The following is a 23,247-nucleotide window of genomic DNA, read 5'->3' on the forward strand; positions in this document are numbered from 1 at the left end:
CTGAAAAATACAAAATGATAACAGATTAAGCATAACTGTAACCATAAAACAATATCAGAACTGCTTGGAAGGCCTCCCCCCTCCTCCCCTTCTTCCCAATACAAGGGCCTCAGGGAAAAGGGCAGCATGAAGCAGTCTGAATCTCAGAGGTGCATAGCCAATACCCCCCCCCCCCCCCCCCATTTGTGAGCTGATGATGCCAAAGACCCCTCATTCATGAGTGACGATACTAATGACCCCCCCCCCCCTATTCAAGAGTTGATGATGTGAATGACCCTCCACCATATTCAGGAGTTGATGATGCCACCTGTTAACTGGGAGGGAAACCAATGGAAGTACCAGCATGGGGATAAGGTGGGAGTGTGAGTCAAAGACATAACAGCCATCAATGCTGGATGGCTAATGGCGTTGCCATAGCAACTTCACCTTGAGCCAAGGTCAGGACCAGGTGATGTGCGCAGAGCAGCCCGCCATATTCTGATTTATTTCATGGTAAATATCAGGTTAACAAACCAATGTTGTTCGCATTTTTATTCACTAATTAGCACAAGTGTAGATGTACAGCAACCCTCCTCCGATCTGGCCGTGTATAGATGAAGAACTAACGGTTACCGTAACTGCCCCGATTTGGCTGTGTATAGATAAAGAACTAACGGTTACCGTAACTGCCCCGATTTGGCTGTGTATAGATAAAGAACTAACGGTTACCATAACTGCCCCGATTTGGCTGTGTATGGATAAAGAACTAACGGTTACCGTAACTGCCCCGATTTGGCTGTGTATAGATAAAGAACTAACGGTTGCTGTATTTGATTATCACCGTGTTTATATTTAGCACATGCCACAATCAGAATCAGATATTTATTCAGTTTTGGCATCCCATACAATACGTCACCCTGACCTCCTTTGGAGTTATTGAAGGACACAGTAGGCAATCTGTAGATCTGTCATCAACACCTACAGGTGAGAGTTATTACATTATTCCGGGGCGACCTCAATATTCAACTATGCATGAGACTATAAAAAGTGTTTTATATAGAATTTTTCCTGCTAATACATGAATATCAATATGAACACAAATTCATGTCGTAGTGTATTTCCAATGACGTTATTCATGTCACGACCATCACCATTACCACCACCTGTGTAAATGTCAATCACTACTTGTTTTTAACGGGCATGGTTGATGTGAGAACAATCTATAGCTAATGGACCAACAGTTCTGCGTAAGCTGCTATGATGGAAGGTCACCTTGTGTTGTTCTGAACTGCGAGTGGAAAATATAGGCCTACACAGTAAACAGCATACTGCAGACTGATGTACTAGGAGCTATAGTATGTATTTCTGACCAGAACAAAACTTCAATAGCTGTTGGAGGTAGAAGAACCAAGTACACAGAAGTAACAAAAATAGACTGAATGATCCCTAGTCTCATTCCAAGACCAAGGTAATTAGCCTAACTATTTTTTTTCAACAGATTTCACAGCCTTCAGACCCCCATCTTGACTAGCCATGTCTCTGACATCGCGAAATGATCTTCAGACATTTACATTTCAGGATATCACAGGGATGTGACAGGCCCCACATACTCCGGGATGTCCTGGGCCAACATAAGGCCACGTACTCCCCATCATACCCCACAAGTCCAATCCCCACCTTGATATTACAGACCATCTTCTAGAACTGGTTTGAAGGGAATCTCAAGAACTTCAACAGAAATCTGATATGGCGGCCCAGTGACCGAAATAGGTTTACAATCCCCAATCACGGCCCAAAAAACGGTCACCAATCGCCAAAATAAGTGCCATTGTTCAAAGAATTTATCTTGGAATGCGATCAAACTACCTCATTTCTGAATTTTAACCCAGTGACCCAATTTCAAGAATGCAAGAGGAGGCTTAGTCATAGACTCATATGATTTCTGGAGGAAAGACATCTTGAAGATTTTCTTCCTCCACTTTTTTAGCAAAATGGCCGCCAACCCGAAGATCTGCATCGTGGGTGCAGGAGCGATTGGCCTCTCCACAGGCGTCCGAATCCAGGAGATCATACCTCGTGCCCAGGTGACCATCATCGCCGACAAATTCTCACCCGATTGCGTCAGTAACGTTGCAGCAGGGTACCTGCGGATGCCAGAGTTCGAGGGGCATCCCGACTCGGAGGCGAAAAGGTAACGACACTGCATTTTGAACTCTGAAGTCTTTTGTGAACCAAAAATAATCAACATTGTAAAAGGTTTCATTAAAGTGTCGGAAGATAACCACTTCTGTTGTTGATATGAGACTATAATAGAACTTTTCGAAGAAAACGAATCAGAGCCATAACGAATCAAATGTGCACAGAAGGCCTCAGCCGACTTCGGAGAATGCCATCAGCCACGGTGACCCTTTCCTCCAGGTGAAACGCGTGACTGGTCAGGCTATAACAAACTTCTTCGAAAAGGTGATACTTAACTAGAGTAAGAATAATTTTTACCCTCAGTTCCTATATTCTACTCTAAACGATGGTCCTGTGTACTTTTTTTACAGAAAATGGAGCGAGATGACTTGGGAGCACATCCAGTCCTACTACACAACACCGGAGGGCAAGAACTTTGGCATGGAACTAATCACAGGGTTTAGGCTCAACGAGAAAATGCCGGTAGGTTCTAAACAGGACATTTTTTTCTCAATTGAATACACAGAGTAAACTTGTGATCACATTTTATACCAACCCAAGAGTTGCATCACCAAAACTATTATACATTATTCATTATAAAGATGAATATTGTAACTAAGGTGTCTTATAGAATATGGGTTTGATAAAGTTATCACAGACTGACACACTAATTTGCAACATTCAGCTGTGACTGCTCAGTCATATTTACAGCTCAGCTTTCAGAGCATAAGATTCTCACGTCTCCATTTCAGGAAAACCAAACTGAATATCACGCGTTTCGAGAAATGACGGCCAAAGAAAAACTGCTGTTCCCGACTTACGACAAGGGATTCGTACAGACGACGTTTCTACTCGAGGGCGGAAAATATCTCCCGTGGCTGACCAAAAAGTAAGTTGTTGACGATACTTTCATGTTTTTAAAAGAATTCAAACAAGGAGCTGCACTATGACCCAGGAATTTAATTACTCCTCTGGTAGTGCCCAGAAACTGAAAACTTTTTGAATCCATCCCACGACAGACCGGGTGATGTAACACTGTATCACTATCAGTAGTGTAACATTTTTATCCAGTAACCTTCGTTTAATTTGACAGGTTTGCATCACACGGCGGAAAACTACAAGTCATCACCAACAAGCTGAAGAGTCTTCAAGACGTAAGTTAACCCTTTCTTGATCCGTTTAATCCTTTGCTGACAATTGTCGCAACGATTCATATCAAACGTCAAATTCCAGTACTCATCCTGGAGAAAACCCTCAATGTCTCACCTGCATGAACTTAGACAGGTTATTTCTTACATGAATTTCATTGAATAGCATCCCGCGAAGTTACTATTTATAGCTCACAAGGTCATTTGCATAAGATATTGATGACGTTTTAGTCACGTGACAGTCGGCCATCGACACTTATTTCTACGCATTTGAGCTTATTTCAAAGTCAAATTATCTTTGACCCTGCATTGTTTTTAGCATGAATGATACCATCGAGTCAGAGAGAGAAATATTCTGAACAATTATGTAGTATTTCCAACACTCGGACATGTGCCAGATTGAATCTAACTGCTTTAGTTAGAAAGCCTGAATCCATTACGAAACCGCATGTTTGTCCGACATTGCCTGTAATTCAGAGATGGGGAAATAGAGGGCAGCAGCTGCAGTGACGTCATCTTCGCGGAAAGCTATTTGGATATGTCTTTTATAATGTTGGGGGTGAAAATGACAGGGTATTAGGACTTCTCTTGGATTTCAGATTAAAGGAGACTATGATGTTATCGTGAACTGCTCGGGGGGTGGTGCCAAGGAACTCGTAAATGACGACACAGTCACACCGATACGTGGACAGATAGAACTTGTCAAAGCACCATGGCTCAAACATTTTATATTCGACACTATGAATAATATCTACATGTTTCCATGGTAAGTATGTCCTAAAGGACTCAGTGTTCTGTGCACAAGGGCCTCAGAGAAAATCCTACTCTCATCCCAAAAGAAGAAGTCACTCTTTTCGCTAAAACTCATTCCTGCAGTCCCATTAACCCTTTAGGATAATACTGTACAAGAACTACAGATGATGAGTGGAACGAGGCTAGGGGGACAAAATCACCAAATTGCGACAGGACTACAGTTTATAGCAAGTTTGAATGCTTGCTGAACTTCTTAAAAAAATCATCATCTATATCAACAGGGAAAACACGATCTTCTGGTGATCAAGAAACTTATTTATTTTTCTCCAGCCAAGACCACATAGTCGTTGGCGGCACTTATCAAATCTGGCCAGAAGTGACGACGCCCAACCCCAGGAAGATCGACCGCGATAAAATTCTCTCGAGGGCAGCCAGGGTGTTCCCTGCGATAAAGGTGAGAAAGAAGTGCAGAAAATAGCACCTTCTTGATTGGACTGTGACATTAGAGAGTCAATTGAGCGCCGTTACAACAATGTCTCGGCTTTAGTTTACAATGGCTGAACTCCATATTCTGTTCTTTTTGCAGGATGCTGAGGTGGTGGGGGAAAAGGTTGGCTTCCGGCCACACAGACCAAGTGTAAGGCTAGAGAGTGATGTCCTGCACAAGGGATCCAAACAGATACCAGTAAGTTTTAGGTCACTGTGGCGAGGTCTCAGGGTGCCGAGTTGTGTAATCTGCTCATTACATTCATTCACATTTTTCATCTGGGGAGGGGGTCAGCCATTTCCCTGACTAAATTTCATCTTTTTCAAACTGCTACAAAGGTAAATTATTCTATCACAGAACATTGAATTCTATTATAGATCCCATGATGACCCATGGTAGATTCTAGGATGGGAATTCCATCATGGTCCATCGTGACCATCAAAGTATTAACCAATTAGAGTATATCGAGGAGTAATTGGAGATGCTACATCATTGATGACCCATGTTGTAATCTATCTTGTCGCGCAGTCTCACTCATTTGACCTGCGATCGCAGGGGTGTGTCAGGCTGCGGGTGAGTCTAGAGCCGATTGTACCATCATATGGTGACCGGGCTTTCTCTCTCGCAGCCCCACAGCTCTTGAATGCTCTACTCGAACGACTGAGATTGTGCGACAACCTTAGCTCATTCAGAGTCCTTCTGAAAACCCACCTCTTTCGGGAGGCCTTTGGATGAGTTGGGGTTTCCATTGTAAAGCGCATTGAGCGGACAATTGTCTGGATACTGCGCTATATAAGCATCATTTATATATGACAGAACCTTTTTTTGTCATTGTTTTTGGGGGTTCAGTCAGGTAACAGAGGGGAATGAAATTCTTCATCTTTTATAGCTTTTGAAGCAATTTTGATATGATTTAAAAGCAGTTGCATCTTTTCTTTCCTACAGGTCATTCATAACTATGGCCACGGAGCGTACGGTATAATCCTGCACTGGGGATGTGCAGTGGACGCCGCCAAGCTCGTAGCAGACTCGCTCGGGTTGCCCTTCACAGCGAAATTATGATACCATGTTTCGGATTCGAAAAATGGACTGTGATAACGACATTTACCTCGTTTCTGGAGAGAGATTGTCTGAATTCATGGAGAGAATTTTCAAGAGAGTTTTGAAGGAGGTGCTAGACACATTCTTGGAACTTCAATGTAATTGGACAAAAAAGTGTGTAAAAAAAACAAAAAAAACTTTTCATAGGCCTAGTATATCAAACTCTTAAGACAGCCCCATATCAAAGGTGGCTCTAGCTACATTTTAATATATGTACTGGAGATTTCAGGTATCTACTAAAATAAAAACAATTGATAAAGACGGAATGTTTAAACCTAAAGACACTTCTGCAAAGCTATTTTGCAAAAAAGGCGTCGAGGAAAATTTGAGTATCGCCTGTACCCAGATGCAAAGAAGTGCCTTATTAATACTGTATGTGTGAGAGATAGATAGCAAGCAATAAACAAATAGAAATGAGTCATTTGTAAATTTGTAAATTTGTAAATTCGTAAATGCAGCAGAGTATAATCTAAGGTTATTTTCTCGACACTGACTGGAAGGGGTTGCGGAAATATTTCATTATGCCTCTCGGACGCTTGAATGTTGACCCAACAATACAGCCGGCCTATTGGACCAACATTTGCATTTGTGAGCCACGATATTATATCTGTGCTCAGACATGTTCTCCCATGGTGCAAAGTCGTCCATAGATGACTGCCATAATGGGTGATATGAATAAAGACTAGCAAATGCTTTTATCTAAAACTCCATGTGCATTTACACTAGGCTGTTCTGTACAAAACTGAAGTAAAAGCATTTGCTAGTCTTTATTCATATCACCCAATGTACTGAGAACGGATATCAAGGAACGCAACGGAGCGACGTTACTTTTGACAACTGGTGCAACCCACCAGTCCATCAGGCCCCCTGCTCTGTTTCTTATCATCTGTCTACATGAATAAACCTTTCTCTGCTGATAAAAAGAGAGCCACTGACCTAAGGATGTTCCTCATCAGTAGGAAGAAGGCGTTCTTGGCAGACGTGCAGAAGTTCTTGCCGTACACTGCAACCTGGAAGAGATGAAAAATTAGTTAATACGGGACCTCCAGTATCTAGGGAGGCTGTGCACAGAATGCCTGTCAATCACTCCTAGAGCACCGTAAGTAGATGTTCTCATAGTGCACCTAGTAGTGCATAATTTAACTACAAATTGAACAGATTGAACCTAGTTATTGAACCTAGTTCTGTTCTGTCATAATGAGCCCACTTGGCAGTTGCGTCCTTACCAGAATATAGGCGTTCTTGTTGATAAACTTAAGGAACTTTTCCAGGCACCAGAAACAGCACTTCATGCATCTGTAAGAGAAATCGACTCGATGCAAAATACATTTCTCTAAGTTTATCCCGAATGCAAGTTCAAATCTATCACCGTGACTACTTTCAATGCATAATTGATGGTGAGGTCGCAACATGGAAGCCAATACTTGCAGAGCGAAAATGATTGGATATTATGTAATCTACGGTGAGGTCACAAAATGGAAGCCAATACTGGCAGAGAGGACATGATTGAGTAACAGGTCCGCTTAGAAACTGAGATGTTGGATCAAATTCTTCAAACTATTTGCCAACAGCATCTACTTACTTGATCACAAACTTTGCAAACGGATTCTCTGTTCCCTTGACTTTGCTATCGATGTACTCGAGCATCGCACGGATCAACTGCACGATGGCAATGATCAGAGATCCAAAGGCCAGGGAGCCTAAATGGTACCTGTCGACAGAGAGAGGTGATGAAAATCATGGTACCTTGCGCTATCCAACTCAGTCCAGCATCAATAGGCCAGTCAATCAACTCCTGAAGATGCAGCTTTTTCTATTCTATTTCTATAGGGATCAACCGTCAGATCCACTTACGTACGATGACGATGATAACTTCAGTCATGTTAGAAATATGTTACTGAAACTTGTGACTACGTCTCAAAGTCTCTGACCACTTGGATACTGGGCAGGTTCTTGACAGTACACCACAAGGCAACCACAGCTCAACTACCAAGAACACATGTGCCCTGATGTGAAGTGGCACTTTATAGACTCTCAGAACCTAACCCGTACAGCCACCTATAGGCAAGTCCATCAACTCCTGAAGATGCCGTTTATTTCGGGTAAAAATTGGGTCTATTCAGTACAAAACTTTGTCTGGAACAAGAAAGTGAGAACTACCTTGAAGATCATACTGCACAAGTCTGCAAGAAGTCTCTTACCTGAAGCAGCGCCATATTGAACAGACGATCGGGAAAGTCGGGATGTCCTTCGGCTTACTAAACGCCCAGTAATACGAGGCGAATGCTCCCGCCAATGTCATCTGACCGAAAGCGATCACGAAGTTGAACAGCCAGAAGAAGACGAAGAGGTTGAAGATTTGCATCGGGATGACGTAACTGAAAAGACGAGGAGATGAATGATTTGGTATCCATTTTTTTAATGGTGAGGTATTTTGAAGTCTTACCACAGTCTGCACAAAGCTGCATGACCTCGATCGTCGACAAATAAAACTGCGACCAAGCATTCAAAGATTTTTAAACCGAACCATTTTTAAGGACCTGACATCCTGTGAAAAAAATGCATTAGACTTAATCAGAAAACAGAAGAAGAAGTAACTTACTTGTGTATTTCATACTTCAGGAACTGACAGGCCGTGTTCAATTCATCAGATTGATTTACGAGCTGGAAAAAATATCAAATCTTTCATTAGTAGAAGCATATACAGGGTGTTTGAGAAAAGGACCATCATCAAAACGCCTAATTCATCAGGTCTCTTTTGCAGTAACGATGATCTTAATGCTTATTTCACACTAAGTCTCTATCGTAGCATTTATCTATCTAACTTACAGCTTTCGCACATTAATTTTTATAATGTTTCATTGGCCCTAAATCTCACATAACCTATCTCTCTGTAATTTCTATCTAAAATACCCAGTGTTCTGATAAATATCCCAAGGGCCATCTTTGGGCACCATGCCACCTGACAGAAGGCCTGCATTACTAATACCTCTCCTTTCTCAGGAAAATTCCCTTCAAAATCCTAAATCTACTCATCATACTAGTAAATAAACACATCATACTAGTAAATATACACATCGTACTAGTAAATATACACATCATACTAGTAAATATACACATCGTACTAGTAAATATACACATCGTACTAGTAAATATACACATCGTACTAGTAAATATACACATCGTACTAGTAAATATACACATTGCACTAGTAAATATACACATTGCACTAGTAAATATACACATTGCACTGGTAAATATACACATTTCACTAGTAAATATACATATCGTACTAGTTTTTTAGGCCTGCAGGAGCTGGTGACAGTGAAGGTGTCACAATGGGTTATCAAGGAGATTTTTTAACAGAACACAGACTTGGTAGGCCCAGGATTCTACTGTAGGCCTTATGAATGTCTGTCTAAAAGCGGGAATAATATTTTAATGCAATAAAATGGGAACAAGCAAGCAGACAAAAAGCGATGGAAAAACATTCTTGGAAGTGGACAGTATTTTAATTACCGTAAAGTCCACGTAAAGATAAAAGTGGGCCTTTCATATTTTAATCATTAGAATGCGAAATGGTATTTTTTCATTTACCAGATGAACTACAAATATGACATATGAAATAAATTGAAATATGCCTGAACAATATCGTGAATGAAAAAGAAAAATTGCGTTTGAATGGGTGTGCCACAGCTGTGATGCAGTGGCTGAATGGGAAGTTGGCGATAAACGTGAAGAACTTTTCCAGGCACCAGAAACATCTGTATAAGTGAAAACAACGGGGTTTTTTTTATCTGGGGTCTGAAATTTTTTGGTGTAGGGTGGCCAAGTGCACACCTTGATTTCGACGGTGTACAGCTGATTGAAATGATATCCGATTGGCATTGAAATACTGTGTAACTAAAGAAGATGATGTTTTGATTTGAGAGCGGTGGCAGAGCGGGGGGGGGGGGGGGGGGGGGGGTTGTAAACACTACTTTGAACAGGTCTGGGGTTCAGCAGAACAAGGCAGAACATGGAGACAAGCAAGAAGCTGGAAAAGTGAATGCATTTATGATAGACAAATGCAAAGTAATATGTGATGCATCAAACCAAATAGGGCAGCAAGTCAAATGTGGGGATGGGATTCCGGCTATGTTGTGCCTATTTATACAGCGTGATGAACAAAACTGAAGCTGGTGATGAGATTTATTAATGATTGATACCTTTTGAATGTCCTGGTTAGCAATTTTCTGGAGGAATTCGATGAAAACAATAGTTGATGATAATGACGGGTGAACAGTAGATCAATAATGTGAAAGCTCTAATGACGGCTGAACAGTAGATCAACAATGTGAAAGCTCTAATGACGGCTGAACAGTAGATCAATAATGTGAAAGCTCTAATGACGGCTGAACAGTAGATCAATAATGTGAAAGCTCTAATGACGGCTGAACAGTAGTTCAATAATGTGAAAGCTCTAATGACAGCTGAACAGTAGATCAATAATGTGAAAGCTCTAATGACGGCTGAACAGCAGATCAATAATGTGAAAGCTCTAAAGACGGGTGAACAGTAGATCAATAATGAGAAAGCTCTTGTTTTTCTCAAAATGGTGCACCCAAGTGACCCAATTCAATTTGGTCATATACCGGAGTGTGAATGTGATTTTGAGACAAAGCCTCATCTTGGATATTTTTTTGATGGAATGTGTAGATTCAGGACATATGAAACTAGACAGGGTAAATTGGCAATGCACACATTTTCAACCAAGTTCGATTCTAAAATACAAATGTTTCACTTACTGCGATATCACAAGGTGGGAATGACCACGCGACGCCTCCGTTACCATCAGACGAGTTCGTGCCATTCACTGTATACTGGGATTTGACGTCACTCCACGATGCCAGGTATCTAACTAGGGGTCAAGGATCTTGATTCTGGTAGATACTTGACTCATAAAACCATTATGCTGCCCTTCGGCGATGGAGGAAGAGTCCATGCAAGATATGTTTCTCACTTGGTGCGGTATTTTACTTACACCAGACTTATCAATGGTGATAACAAAAGGATACACAGTGACAGCAGCCCAGTATCCGATGATGCCAGCTTGGATGATGAACGGCCAAATGGGCCACAGGAGGGTGAACATCATGCTCCCAATAGCTCTGAAATCCGAAAAGACAGCATTATTTACACAGTATATCTTAAAATGGTTCTCAAAGCGCTGATCAGCGCAGTCCGATGTCAGACCAGAGGGATCAAATGCTGAACCACCAAGGCCCAATGGCCAATTCTCGACAGCTGAGGTCCACTGCTGGACCACCAAGACCCATTACTGGACTACCAAGGCCCAATGCTGGACCACCAAGGCCCAATGCTGGACAGCTAAGGTACAATGCTGGACCAACGAGGCCCAATGCTGAACAGCTGAGGTCCACTCCTGGACCTCTGAGGTCCAACACAAGACAACTCACTTGCTAGTTTCCTTAATGAGAGCAATAGCTATCAAGATTCTTGCGCGCAGGACAATCAGGATCAGGACAATGACGCCAAGAAATATGGCGGAAATGATTCCTGAAAAAGAAAGTATCTATTAAAAGTTGAAGATGAAATGTAAGCAAGTCGGGTCACAACTTCTAAATACAACAGTAAGTCTCTATCAGAGTCACTTATCAGCTGAAGCATGACAAATGTTGCCCTTCTGCCCAAGACAGGTGCCAAAACTACAGGGATGAGAAGTGATCAACACGAGTAGTCTATGTAAACCTAGCCTTGAGGGATCAAAATCAGATTCCCAGGAGATGTATGCAGAGGGAGACACTTTTGCACCTCAATGTTGGCATGACCAGCTCAAAATGTTAAGTAGTCCATTTTTGGGGGGAGATTTTATGGGGACATATCATTGAATCGAGGCTTTAGCTTTATTACTGTGTTAGGAATAAACATAAAAAAGACACCGATTAACATATGAACTCATATAAACTTCACACCTAAATCTTCTTCTCGACTTCTAATTTACAAGCTTTGTCATTTCACAATACAGCCAGCATGCATTTGTAAGAAATGAGGGATGGCATTTGCTGTTCTGCTAAAATTCAGAGAAGACATGCTGCACATGCACGGATTAGAAGTTGTTAATCCAGGAATAAAGTTCAGGGGGGTGAACAGTGGCAAAATTGATTCCAGGGTAAAATTCCTAGTCGAAATTAATAAATATCAACTTTTTGCATTTCTTCGGGGGGGGGACATGTCTCGAGCAACGGGGCCAGGCATGTCCACCAAAACCCCATAGAAAATTCCTCCACATATTGGATAGTTTGATATTTCTTCTGGAAATGCTGGAGAGTATGATACATCATCCCTCCCTTTGGCCACGCCAGCTCGTATAGGGAATATGATACATCATCCCTCCTTTTGGCCTAGCCAGCTCGTATAGGGAATATGATACATCATCCCTCCCTTTGGCCAAGCCAGCTCATATAGGGAGCATGATACATCATCTCTCCCTTTGGCCAAGCCAGCTCGTATAGGGAATATGATACATCATGACATCCCTCCCTTTGGCCAAGCCAGCTCATATAGGGACTATGATACATCATCCCTCCCTTTGGCCAAGCCAGCTCATATAGGGACTATGATACATCATCCCTCCCTTTGGCCAAGCCAGCTCGTATAGGGAGTATGATACATCATCCATCGCTTTGTACAAAGCCGTCTCATATATGGAATAGGTTAAAAACATTATACATTAGGCCTAGGACAACAGACAACCATGCACACTATCGACATCATGCATAACTGACCACTAATGTATGAAATAATTTGGCAATATTAAAACATTCAAACACACAATAATAGTTGGACTATAAGCTGGGCAAGAAACTACTATTAACTAACTTATCATCAAACCTTTCTTTTATTTTGCAAATTTTTAGCTTGACAACTGAAAAGTGGGATAAAGATGACAGATATAAGAGATGAACCTTGAGTTTCAGGACTGACATTTGTCACAACCTGTAAAAGTTTATTAACTGAAAGATAATGATGTTGGTTAAGCGACAAGGATCGTCAGAGTCAGGTAGTGTTTATATCTAAGTCATGCCGGAATGAAATGAATGATCAACCTCTGGTAAATATCAAAGTGGATGAAAGGATTTCATGTAAATAGAATTAGGACCTCATGTAAATGGCAGTATGACTGAAGGGACACCCTGTAGTGTAAATATCAAATGGATGAAAGGCCTTCCTGTAAAATATTGGGTGTTTGTTTGGGGGGGACACACTGTAAATTTCAGTAAGTCTGGAGGGACTTCCTGTAAATGGCAGAATGTCTGGAGGGACTTCCTGTAAATGGCAGAATGTCTGGAGGGACTTCCTGTAAATGGCAGAATGCTTGGAAGGACATCCTCACAAATGTGTTCCTAAAAACATCAAAATGGTTAAAGCACTTTCAGTGAATATGAGAGGAGAGCCCACAATACTGATTGAGATGGTAAATATACAACAGGTAAATTTATTAAGCGAGACGGAGGAACCTACCGAACGCGAGCCACGTGTCCTTCAATCCAAGATAATATGAAAGGTTTGTTGTGAAGTAGAAGTTCCCATTGGCCGACGGTAAATCTTTCAACGCCACATATTTCGAGAAACAGTAGTACGTCGCTGAAGAAAAGAGACAAATATTGCGTCTTAAAAAAAAAAGTTAACAAACCATGGCAAAACTATTATTCTGACTGAGCTAACTTTTGCGTACTTTTAATTAAAAGCACTTTTAAAGTCATTAGAATTCTAACTTCCTTGACAAAAAAAAACTATATCCAATGAAACGAAAAAGAACTTTCTAAAAACTCACAAAAGGAGAACATCCCAATGAAGAGTGCCACAGACAGCCACACCATGATGCCAGCAATCCAACGCATCAGGAGAATCCATACCAGGCCGAGGAGGGCCGAAACGCACAGCGCACTGCAAATAAGAACAAAATCGCATTTGAGACATGTGAGGCGACTGTTTACTGAATTTTTTCCTATGCTGGGCAAACCTCCGTCTTCCTTGCAACGTTTGGTAATGTTTTTTTAATGTGGGGAATTTTGAGGTCAGGTCTGTCATGGCTTTTATCGAGCAGATCACAGCGGCAGAAAATGCCCGTTTGCCGAGCGCTTTATCACCTGATACTTACATGACGATGAGCCACCATGACGTCTGCAGGTCTGAAAGTGTCGCCTTACCAATCTCAACAACACTCAAGAAGGCAGCCAGAGCCCTGGAACAAAAAGCAAGACTTTCAATCGAGTTCTTCCAGATGTTTGGGAAGCAGTTTATAGCATCCTTTTGGCCTTATATGGAAAGGAGCAGACATCTCACTCCATTGAACGCAGGATAGAGCATTTTGCATTTTTAAGACAAACCTGTTCGCAACAGTTTTCAAATAACTGTAAACCACAACATTTTCTCGTCTCCGTATTTCAACCATTTGCAAGAATTTCACAATTTTCATTTGGCAGATTATGAAAGTGTGGGAAGTGCAAACCAAACTCCATCCCACATGCGGCAGGACTGGCCCGACTTCTCAACCCAACAACGTAAGATGTTGTCAAAGGGAGCAGGACAGAAGACCAAGTTGTTGGGATGGCTGGATGAACTTCTGTGTACTGCTCCTGACTTTGTGACTGCTACAGAATTGAGAATACGACGGCCAACATTAAACGCAGAGAAATAACTTTTAAACTTTATCAAGTTTTTTGGAAAATCCTTACTCTGAGCCCTTGCTAAGTAACTCATTAGTCACAGTATCGTTATTGCTGTTGGTCAGATTTAAGGTTTGACCTTCGACCACCACGGTGACAGCCGTCTTGGCAAGTGCATCAACGGCGTCTTTGAAGATCGAAGGAATGCAACGCCCGACAACTGAAAATACAAAATCATAACAATGAGATTGTAAACAGATCATTAGAGTTTATAAGCATTTAATTGTACCCATCAACTCCCACAGCCCATCCTCCAAAGTAAATTATCACAGAGCATGAGTGTGTGTGCACCTCCCGAGTGCCTTCAGCCATCTGTTACCAATTTACTATTGACTCATTCCAGCAGGGAGCTAGACATTGGGGAGACTTGAAGACCTACATGACCACTTGTGGCAGTTCATGTGTCAAATGTCATGGGTTACAAACATGTTCGATCACTGGCAGGAAAACCCGGGAGAAAAACATGACATGAGGGTGCGAAAAGTGACACCGTGAATCTTATGGCTGCACTTTGGAGATGACTTGTGCTTTCTTAAAATGAAACGTTTTGAGTGACACCGTGAACCTGTTTTAAACCAAGCCTAACAGTGCGACCGACTGTGTCAAGTACTTTGAGGAAGATCCAGATCAGCATAAAGCCATCAATGGTATCACATGAAGCCACCACTGGTATCACATAAAGCCACCACTGGTGTCACATGAAGCCACCACTGGTATCACATGAAGCTGGTATCACAAAGCCACCAGTCCACTGGGATCACATGAAGCCACCACTGGTATCACATAAAGCCACCACTTATATCACATAAAGCCACCACTGGTATCACATGAAGCTGGTATCACAAAGCCACCAGTGCACTGGGATCACATGAAGCCACCACTGGTATCACATAAAGTCACCACTGGTATCACATAAAGCTACCACTGGGATCACATGAAGCTACCACTAGTATCACATAAAGCCACCAGTCCACTGGGATCACATGAAGCCACCACTGGTATCACATAAAGTCACCACTGGTATCACATAAAGCTACCACTGGGATCACATGAAGCTACCACTGGTATCACCATTACTTGTTCAGCGTACACTATTTTTGTTCCATATGATACAAAACAACTTACATGGCGAGCTCTGAACATAATAGGGGGCGCAGTAATCTTTGGACATCAATTGAAAGGCACTCTGAAATAAATAAGATATAAACAGTAAATGTGCAACTTGTTCAAAAGGGCCATTCAGTGCCACCAATGAGCTGAACCAAAGCTCTCTATTAAGAACACCAGTTTTGTTCCCAAATTGGGTGTTTCCATTCAATTTGACCTCTTTAATCAGGACACCTTTCCATTACAGACAGCACTTATCAGTCCTGAGGGTGTCCTTATCGAGAGGTTTTACTGTACACACCATTGCACATGAGTATCACCCTCCTAGCACCATATTTCATTTCCATGCTGACCTCAAATCATTTGAGATTAGGAAGCGGTCCTCATTACTCACCATGCCTTGGTATATCCCTGCCGCGGGATCCACGTGGTATTTGCAAATCATATCTTTACGTGTCTCACTCTGAGGCTTGCTCATAGGTGGCGCTTCGAGGAAGTCCGTCTCTGCAAATGCCCACGTCTTATTGGGGCATGACGCGACACAGACCTGCAAGAAAGCAAGGGAAAATAATTTACAATGACAATTACTCTTTTCTTGCGCGTATGTTCAAACAGTCAATTTGTCATATACCAGCAGGTAGTTTGTAGGACCCAGGAACGACAGTCACCGTCATTATACTCTGAACCTAAGGAGCAAATCCTGCATTGAAGGAAGTAAAAGTTACTTGCACAGATAACACGAATTTTAACAAGAATTCAACACTATACACTTTCCATTCTAATATTTCAGACAGCGAGATATGTTCTCAAATCCCAGCAGAGGACACTGCAAAGGCACGATCGCTTACCTGTGGTGTAGGGCAGCCGTTGATCAGGACTGACGGCCCCATTCTGGCACAAGTCAACATATCAAAGAACACAAGATTTGGTTTGTCCCTAAAAATAGTAAGAATTGAAAATCAAGCTGATATGGAATATTTGCACGCGAGACAAACTAACGAAGTCATCTGAATAACTGCTTTGACAGGCTGGTTGGTTACAATGGCTCTGGCCTCATTCCTCACGATGCGAGTCCTGCCGCTGCCCACTTATCGTTGCGAGGCTGAATTGGTGCTGGAAGCCAAGGTGTGCTTTGAAACGGAAGCCTGGGACCGGGGATATTCACCTACTCTTTGCAAATGCAGACCTGCCTACCCTCAAGTCCAACAACGAGAAAAATCTTCAGTGAAAAAGTGTATTTCCTGGGTTTTGTTTCGACTTTAGAATGATATTTAAACTTGACATCTTACCACCCTACCTTGGAGCAGCCACCCAACTTTGCTCTAGAATATTGTTAAGGGTTTCTTGGGCCACCCTTCCGTAAATTGCTGGCCCCACCCTACCTTGTGTTGCACACTGGCAAAACTTCTTGAATATCAAGGGTACCATGCACCTTACCTTGAGAAAACCCTAAATAAAGGAAACAATCCCGAACTCTTCAATTCAATACGGGAACCAACCGGGACTGAATACTTACTTGAAATTTCCATAGCCGCAAAGCTTGCCGAAGCTATCGGTGGGATATATCAGAAGGTTGGGATCGCCATTTATAAATGCTGAAAATGAAACGTATAAATTGAAATGTTGACAAAAATTGAAACCCAGATAACTTCCGAGGGCCAAAACCATTAACTGCTTGGTTTGAGATTGATTGCAGGTTGCGATGATTCCATTCTTGTTGCCGCCACCCGCAACCGAGAACGGCAAACAAACAAGCAACTTCTCTGGCATGTTTAAATTCGACAGCAGATTGCAGTAACAAATTTGTATGGTTGCGTAGCGCTTTAAGTCATAGGCAGAAGAAGGATGAATGCTTGGTATGAATGGTACCGTGTCCTGCAGCTTCAGCAGTCAGCAACAACCCACAGCCGCAATCAGTCCTTCACTATCCTGTTTGGCCACTTGGCTCTGTTTTCGGCACACTGGGAGAGTTTGTGCAGCTGGTGCCAATGCTGAACGGAGGAACGAAAGTTCAGCCAGGCTGAGGTCGGCTCATATGGTGCCCAGTAGGTCGGTTATATCACAATGCCCTCAATGCCGTGGTCGGTAGATTTGTGAGCCTGGTACTTACCAAAATACGCCAGGATGGCAGACGCTGCCATCACAATCAGGAAGAGGAGGCAGCAGATTATATCGGTGCATGATCGTTTCTTTATCGGCCCGTTGAACGTTGGGTCGTATTTCACAGGCTCTCCTACAATGAGAAGACGGGAAGAATTCATCAATAAAATGCATTACCCGGTAACAAAAATGCATGAAAATATTGATAAGAAGAGGTCTTGGCTGACACGAGTCCGCTAGCTCCATGCTACTGGGGATTGAGTGCAACTGGGGGCGTCATAGTAATGAGATACTGGGGAACACTCTCCTGGTGGAAAAAAACCACCTCTTCAGTGACACTGAGCTCAGACAGACAATGTGAGCAAAGCTATTGCATGTATCACAACACTCTTGACCTGTGCAGTTTTCAATATTATTTATCTTCAGTATTTAATATTGCTCCCGCCAATAAAAGTTCAAGTCTAAATTATGGTCCGATTGATCTACCGTAATTGTTATGGACTCGTGTCACCAGCTGTCCATGTCCATGTAAGAGAATGAAATATAAATACATGTACATGTACATGTATTCAGACGCTATAAATATATTTTCTCATCTTGTTACACCATGGGGGTGGGATCACAGCTGCAGCAAAACAATGGTGCAAGTCCTGATCAATCTTACCTCTCTATGATTGTGAGAGGGGGTGGATATCAAACATGAACGAGGCAAAACATGAAAAATAAGCCATTTGATCAGGTGGAACATCAAGAACACCATAATGTACTTTGAGCACAACGGTGAAAAAAATCCCGATTAACAGTTTTGCAGCGGGTGACGTGCATAGCATGTTCACGGGTAGCCAATCAAGTCCGGGTCACGTGCATAGCACGTCAAGCCCCGCTAGAATTTCAATCCATCCTTCATCAGCAATTGGCTGCAACTTCTCTACACACGCCAACATCAGTTGGATCCAAATACTACACACAGCAACACTTTTGAATATCATAGTGTTTTCATCTCTCTATAAATCAGGACACCTCTCTATTAAGGAAAGCACTAGTTAGCCTCAGGGGTGTCCTCAATAGAGAAGTTTTATTGTAGAGACTCCCTTTCTACCTGTATTGCATACTTTCGAACTATTGAATAAACCTACCATACTCCGGTTTCTCAACCAAAGCGGAATCCTCGCTTGGACCCGATTTCCTCTCCGTCATTTCTGACTCATCTTTCTTGGACGCCCCCATTTTCAACAAATATAATCCAGAATAGAACGTTATCCTATTTCCTCGTTTTACTCAACCAAACTTTCAACCAAACTTACAATGATCACACTGTCATGAGGGTTGGCTCTTTCAGTGAAATGTACAGGGAAGTTCTAGAGTTTCGTTTCCCATTCTCCAACACAGCTGTTTTCACTAATCTCCTACGCAAAAAATTTACTTTGACATCAAGTGAAAAATCTATGACACTTGAAGTAGATGTTAGAGTTGGATTTTAAACGCAATGTATGAACAATTATACAGGCTAATCGTCCCAGATGCAGATTAATAGTGCAAATAGGATTATTCTTGCTGCAGAAACCAGTTGATCGAAATTCTGACTGCGGAAACCAGATACTGACTGCAGGACAGTGGTGCAGATCGTGACAACCAGATACTAACTGCAGGAATGGGATGCAGATTGGTAAAGCCAGATACTGATTGAAGAAACATTGCGGAAACCACATGCAGATAGTGGTTCAAAAGCTACTGACTGCAAGACCTTGTCCTTGGTGCAGATTTTGGAAGCCAGATACCGACTGCAGAAACCAGCCGTAGATTGTGGGAACCAGATACTGACTGCAGAAACCAGATACTGACTGCAGAAACCAGAACAGACTGCAGAAACCAGATACTGACTGCAGAAACCAGAACAGACTGCAGAAACCAGATACTGACTGCAGAAACCAGATACTGACTGCAGAAACCAGAACAGACTGCAGAAACCAGATGCAGACTTTCGAAAATTGTAGCAAGGGCACTTTACATGTTGAAAATTCCATGGTTGAAAGATCTTTGGTGCTTCTCTCCATCACGAAGGATGAGGTCATTGTCACCGCAAGAACTGGGTCGTAAACTGGTGTCAAGTATGAAGGTGGTAAGGGTCTCTCTCTTACATATTTTCAAGGAACATAATGGAGGGGAGAGGCGACGCTGGCTTTTGTTGTGAACAATTCATTCAGAGGGCTGTTTTGGACGGCTGGGGTTCCTCTCTAAAGAGAACTTGCCGTCATTCCTCAGAGCAAGTTTTGATGGTTGTTGTTACCCGGCTCGATACAGAACCCCCCCCCCCCCCCCGAGATCGAGGCTGGCGGACCAGGCTATTGCTCTGGAGGATCATCCCACACTTACCCGGCTGGTCACCTTTATCAGCGAGAAGGTCAGTTTTGTCCATATTTGAGGACATGTTAATATAGATTTTGAGTCAAACACCACATAAACTTGGGACCTGGTTAGGACTTGGTAAACGTGTCCCTCCACACTCAACATCAGATCAGATGCCTCGCCATGTGACCACAGCAAGGGATTCAGACCATCTATAATGAAAGGCCTAGTTTGTCCGAATCTGAGGGTAGAGTAGGAGAGATTACGTCATGTCTAAAATGATCATGTCACGTAGGATTGTCATGAAAGGCTACACCTTGATTGAAACGGGAATAGCCAACGGGATCCATTACCTAAAGAGATGTGTCGTCTGAATGTTGAGGACATCATGATGAATATAATTTATGTAACAGAATAGTAGGTAGATTTTATAAATTTGACCCGTCACAGCAAAAGGTGCATGTGGCAGAGATGATGAGCCTAAGTGACACCAGGAGATAATGGAAGAAATTGATGTACTCAGATTTCACAAAAGGCAGACAACAGTGAAATGAACAACTTGTCCATCTCAGCCTGCCAAGCTGCTTTATAATCCAACAGAATTTTATTAACTCTCTGGGAACTGATCAGTCCAGAATGACAGGCGTTTTCAACACTGCTGTGAATCAAAACATCCCTATATCCCAACAATTTTTTTCAATCACAACAGGAATTGCAAACTGGGGTTGAGTTTTAATCAAATAACAAAATCCGACTAAATGGAGGCAGGAACCAGGCTTTTCATCATCAAATCATCACCACTTGAAAAGTAAAATCTTTCATCAATTTACATCAAACTTTATCCAGATCAAGTCCACACACAACAGCCAACTTGGACCCAATAATGTCCACCACTCAGAATCACCACTTTACATTAAATATTTTGCACATGTCGCTGAAGTATCATGATTATAAAAATTATGGACACGACACCTGTGACAATATTGTGGACACCAGGCCAATGTCATTTCAACCCAATCGATATTAGGCTTGAACTTAATAAACACCCCGAGAGCTTTCAAATAATGCCAAATAATATATCAGTAGATATAAGATAAGCTAAGTAATTAAACTTGGCAAATATAAAGGAAGGCGGGACTTTAAAGATAAAGGTGCTATTTTAAAGTGCATATACTCCACTAATGGACACCCTCTGTCTGGTGGACACTCCATTATGAGGACACTAATCTTTAGAGCTGTATATGTCATTCCAATCCATTTTGTCATCCGTACAACTCCTTTGGGGGTATATTTACACCCACAAAGGGTGTCCCTCAGGTTCTCCAATATCACTTTTTTCTTGGCCAACACGCGGACAAATTCATTTTTCCATTTTTACACCGGGACAAAGATGTTACCACCTAACGAATTTGCGGAGGTGATCAAGGTTTTAAGGAATTGATAAAGAACTGGAGGTATTGGTTTTCTCACTACACACAAATTATTTTGAACCGAGATTTTAGACCTCTGCGCGTCTCTGGCGACTTGGAAGGGACAATAACAGCACAAATATAGATTTAGCGCCAGGCTGTATCTACACAGCAGCTGTTTAATATAATCCTAGTGGATGAACTAAAGATGATCAATAACATCATCGTGATCAGCCAAACCAAATATTTACAGCTGCTGTAATCTCACAGATAGAACGACGACCGACATCAACGCCACCAATTACCGAGCAGAACCAACTGTCGAGGCGCTGGAACTGCTGGTGCTACCTATGTAAGGAATCATCAACTATAATCAACTTTTATCAATAAATTGTTACGGCAACATGGTGACTAAGAAAATAGTTTCAATCTCAACCTAAACTCTGACTCATCAGAATTCCCTTTGGTGCACTTTCAGTTCAATACATAATTTGGGGCACTTCCTGCTTCTCTGAATTTCTTTGCTCATTCCAAAATTTCATGCCCTTCCAAATTTCTGGAAGAAATACTAAACACAGTGAACCTCTCGTTTACATAAATACGACACCCTTGAGACTGACAAATGCTGTCCTTTTTGGGTATCCTGATTACCGAGGTCAAACTCACACCAGAGAAGACAGTGCAAATTCCTGAACACAGCAATGTCCTAATAAAGAGGGTGTTTGCCAGCAGAAGTTACTTCTGAGGGAGGTTCTAGTTCCAGTGTGCTCTAGTGCAGGCACATCAGACAGACAGAGGTTCAAAAATGTACCAAGACATTCTATAGAATGTTCGTCTCAATTTTTTATCATTCGTTATCATTGCCAGGCCAGCATTGTATGTACTCACATTGAAAACCAGCAAGAATGTATGTCAATTATGAATTGTAGCAAAAATATATAAGACGAGCTCATATATTTTTGCTTGTAGGCCAGTGTTTGATAGTTCTCAGTAAACAATTAGGAATGAATCACTAAATGTTGTGGTATGATGTTCAAAATAAAAATGGAAATGGTTTCTTTCCTGTTTTTCTCACCTGTTTGCCATTCTCAAGTTGTCGCATATCAGTTTCAGGCGAGACAAAGAGAAGATGGGTATAGAGGCTTTCACTTTAGAAAATTGGTGGAGAGTTGCTTTTCACTCTCCTAAGTCATTGAGGTAGAGGGACAGCCTCTTTTTCTGGGGTGTGACAGCCGTCCAAAGGTTTTGAAGAGGAGTTCAATTCAAGAGGGATCATACTCCCCTAAATGCAGGCATGTTCATGTAACCAGTGCCCATCTAATATGATAGAAAATGCAATAAGCTGTTCTGAAAAAGGCAGAGAGCACTTTAATAGGAGCAGGGTGCTGCGCCTTTATATTTTTGCCGAAGAGAGATACCTTCAAAAGTGCCGACTCAGCATAATCTTGAGATGCCGCCTTAAAAACCGTTAAGATTAGTATACATGTAGATGTAGTCTGCTAATGTTGACAGCAACAATAAGCATAACACGAAACCAGGAAGCAGATATAATGAATGCGTATTGAATTAAAAACTCCCCTGCGGTGCCAAAGAAATTTTTTTTGTATTAAACCACTGCAACCATCTACACACATGTAAACACTGTGGGCTTGGTTTATTCAATAACAACAGGAACATTCTCCTCTGATGAGATAGACAACATTTTATATAAATTGCCCAAGGTTGTAACCATGGAAACGTGTAAACAAACAGTAGATGCATAGCCTGTGGCAGGTGAACGTTTTACTACTCTCTCAACTCGCATCGAAGCACTGACACCGTTGAACATAGGCATTTGGGGTTGATTTAATTGTGACAACTAGTTTTGTAATCAGATCGTCAAATTAGATCTAATTATCAAATAATGA

The 23,247-nt window shown here is 41.9% G+C and overlaps 2 protein-coding genes across 8 annotated transcripts in view; one reads left to right on the forward strand and one right to left on the reverse strand.

The window, feature by feature from the left end:
* Nucleotides 1–23,247, reverse strand: part of LOC135501604 (choline transporter-like protein 2) — a 41,236-nt gene that overhangs the window by 12,232 nt on the left and 5,757 nt on the right. For 3 of the 5 annotated variants that reach the window (XM_064793795.1, XM_064793796.1, XM_064793794.1), the window contains exons 2-19: nucleotides 17,596–17,718; nucleotides 17,002–17,080; nucleotides 16,334–16,421; nucleotides 15,880–16,032; nucleotides 15,504–15,564; nucleotides 14,388–14,538; nucleotides 13,811–13,894; nucleotides 13,484–13,596; nucleotides 13,171–13,293; nucleotides 11,106–11,205; nucleotides 10,704–10,796; nucleotides 10,434–10,542; nucleotides 9,855–9,881; nucleotides 8,249–8,310; nucleotides 7,848–8,024; nucleotides 7,229–7,357; nucleotides 6,873–6,942; nucleotides 6,583–6,656 (exon numbers count right to left, since the gene is read on the reverse strand). In XM_064793795.1, coding sequence (XP_064649865.1) covers nucleotides 6,583–6,656; nucleotides 6,873–6,942; nucleotides 7,229–7,357; nucleotides 7,848–8,024; nucleotides 8,249–8,310; nucleotides 9,855–9,881; nucleotides 10,434–10,542; nucleotides 10,704–10,796; nucleotides 11,106–11,205; nucleotides 13,171–13,293; nucleotides 13,484–13,596; nucleotides 13,811–13,894; nucleotides 14,388–14,538; nucleotides 15,504–15,564; nucleotides 15,880–16,032; nucleotides 16,334–16,421; nucleotides 17,002–17,080; nucleotides 17,596–17,718 — 1,816 coding nt within the window. Of the gene's footprint in view, nucleotides 1–6,582; nucleotides 6,657–6,872; nucleotides 6,943–7,228; nucleotides 7,358–7,847; nucleotides 8,025–8,248; nucleotides 8,311–9,854; nucleotides 9,882–10,433; nucleotides 10,543–10,703; nucleotides 10,797–11,105; nucleotides 11,206–13,170; nucleotides 13,294–13,483; nucleotides 13,597–13,810; nucleotides 13,895–14,387; nucleotides 14,539–15,503; nucleotides 15,565–15,879; nucleotides 16,033–16,333; nucleotides 16,422–17,001; nucleotides 17,081–17,595; nucleotides 17,719–18,721; nucleotides 18,992–20,761; nucleotides 20,845–23,247 lie in introns of those variants that run through there. The other 2 variants (XM_064793798.1, XM_064793799.1) reach the window with 2 other exon arrangements.
* LOC135501605 (D-aspartate oxidase-like) lies at nucleotides 424–6,058 on the forward strand. 3 transcript variants are annotated; one of them, XM_064793802.1, is made up of 9 exons: nucleotides 424–492; nucleotides 1,967–2,170; nucleotides 2,529–2,640; nucleotides 2,910–3,046; nucleotides 3,251–3,311; nucleotides 3,905–4,071; nucleotides 4,389–4,512; nucleotides 4,645–4,743; nucleotides 5,491–6,058. In XM_064793802.1, exons 2-9 carry the CDS (start codon nucleotides 1,971–1,973, stop codon nucleotides 5,605–5,607), a joined length of 1,017 nt encoding a protein of 338 aa, XP_064649872.1. In that variant the 5' UTR covers nucleotides 424–492; nucleotides 1,967–1,970; the 3' UTR covers nucleotides 5,608–6,058. The 3 variants fall into 3 exon arrangements, with proteins under 3 accessions (XP_064649872.1, XP_064649871.1, XP_064649870.1); XM_064793801.1 differs by lacking the exon at nucleotides 424–492 and adding an exon at nucleotides 572–963; XM_064793800.1 differs by lacking the exon at nucleotides 424–492 and adding an exon at nucleotides 1,090–1,447.

Source organism: Lineus longissimus, chromosome 17 (genome assembly GCF_910592395.1).
Source record: "Lineus longissimus chromosome 17, tnLinLong1.2, whole genome shotgun sequence".
In the NCBI taxonomy this organism is placed as follows: domain Eukaryota; kingdom Metazoa; phylum Nemertea; class Pilidiophora; order Heteronemertea; family Lineidae; genus Lineus; species Lineus longissimus.

What these genes read in the sequence shown, in the direction of transcription:
- LOC135501605 (XM_064793800.1), top strand. Translation starts at nt 1,419, where the DNA reads ATGATCCCTAGTCTCATTCCAAGACCAAG. An exon ending in AGTCTCATTCCAAGACCAAG is followed by an intron (nt 1,448 to 1,966) that starts GTAATTAGCCTA and finishes CCACTTTTTTAG; the next exon opens with CAAAATGGCCGCCAACCCGA. An exon ending in GGGTGTTCCCTGCGATAAAG is followed by an intron (nt 4,513 to 4,644) that starts GTGAGAAAGAAG and finishes TTCTTTTTGCAG; the next exon opens with GATGCTGAGGTGGTGGGGGA.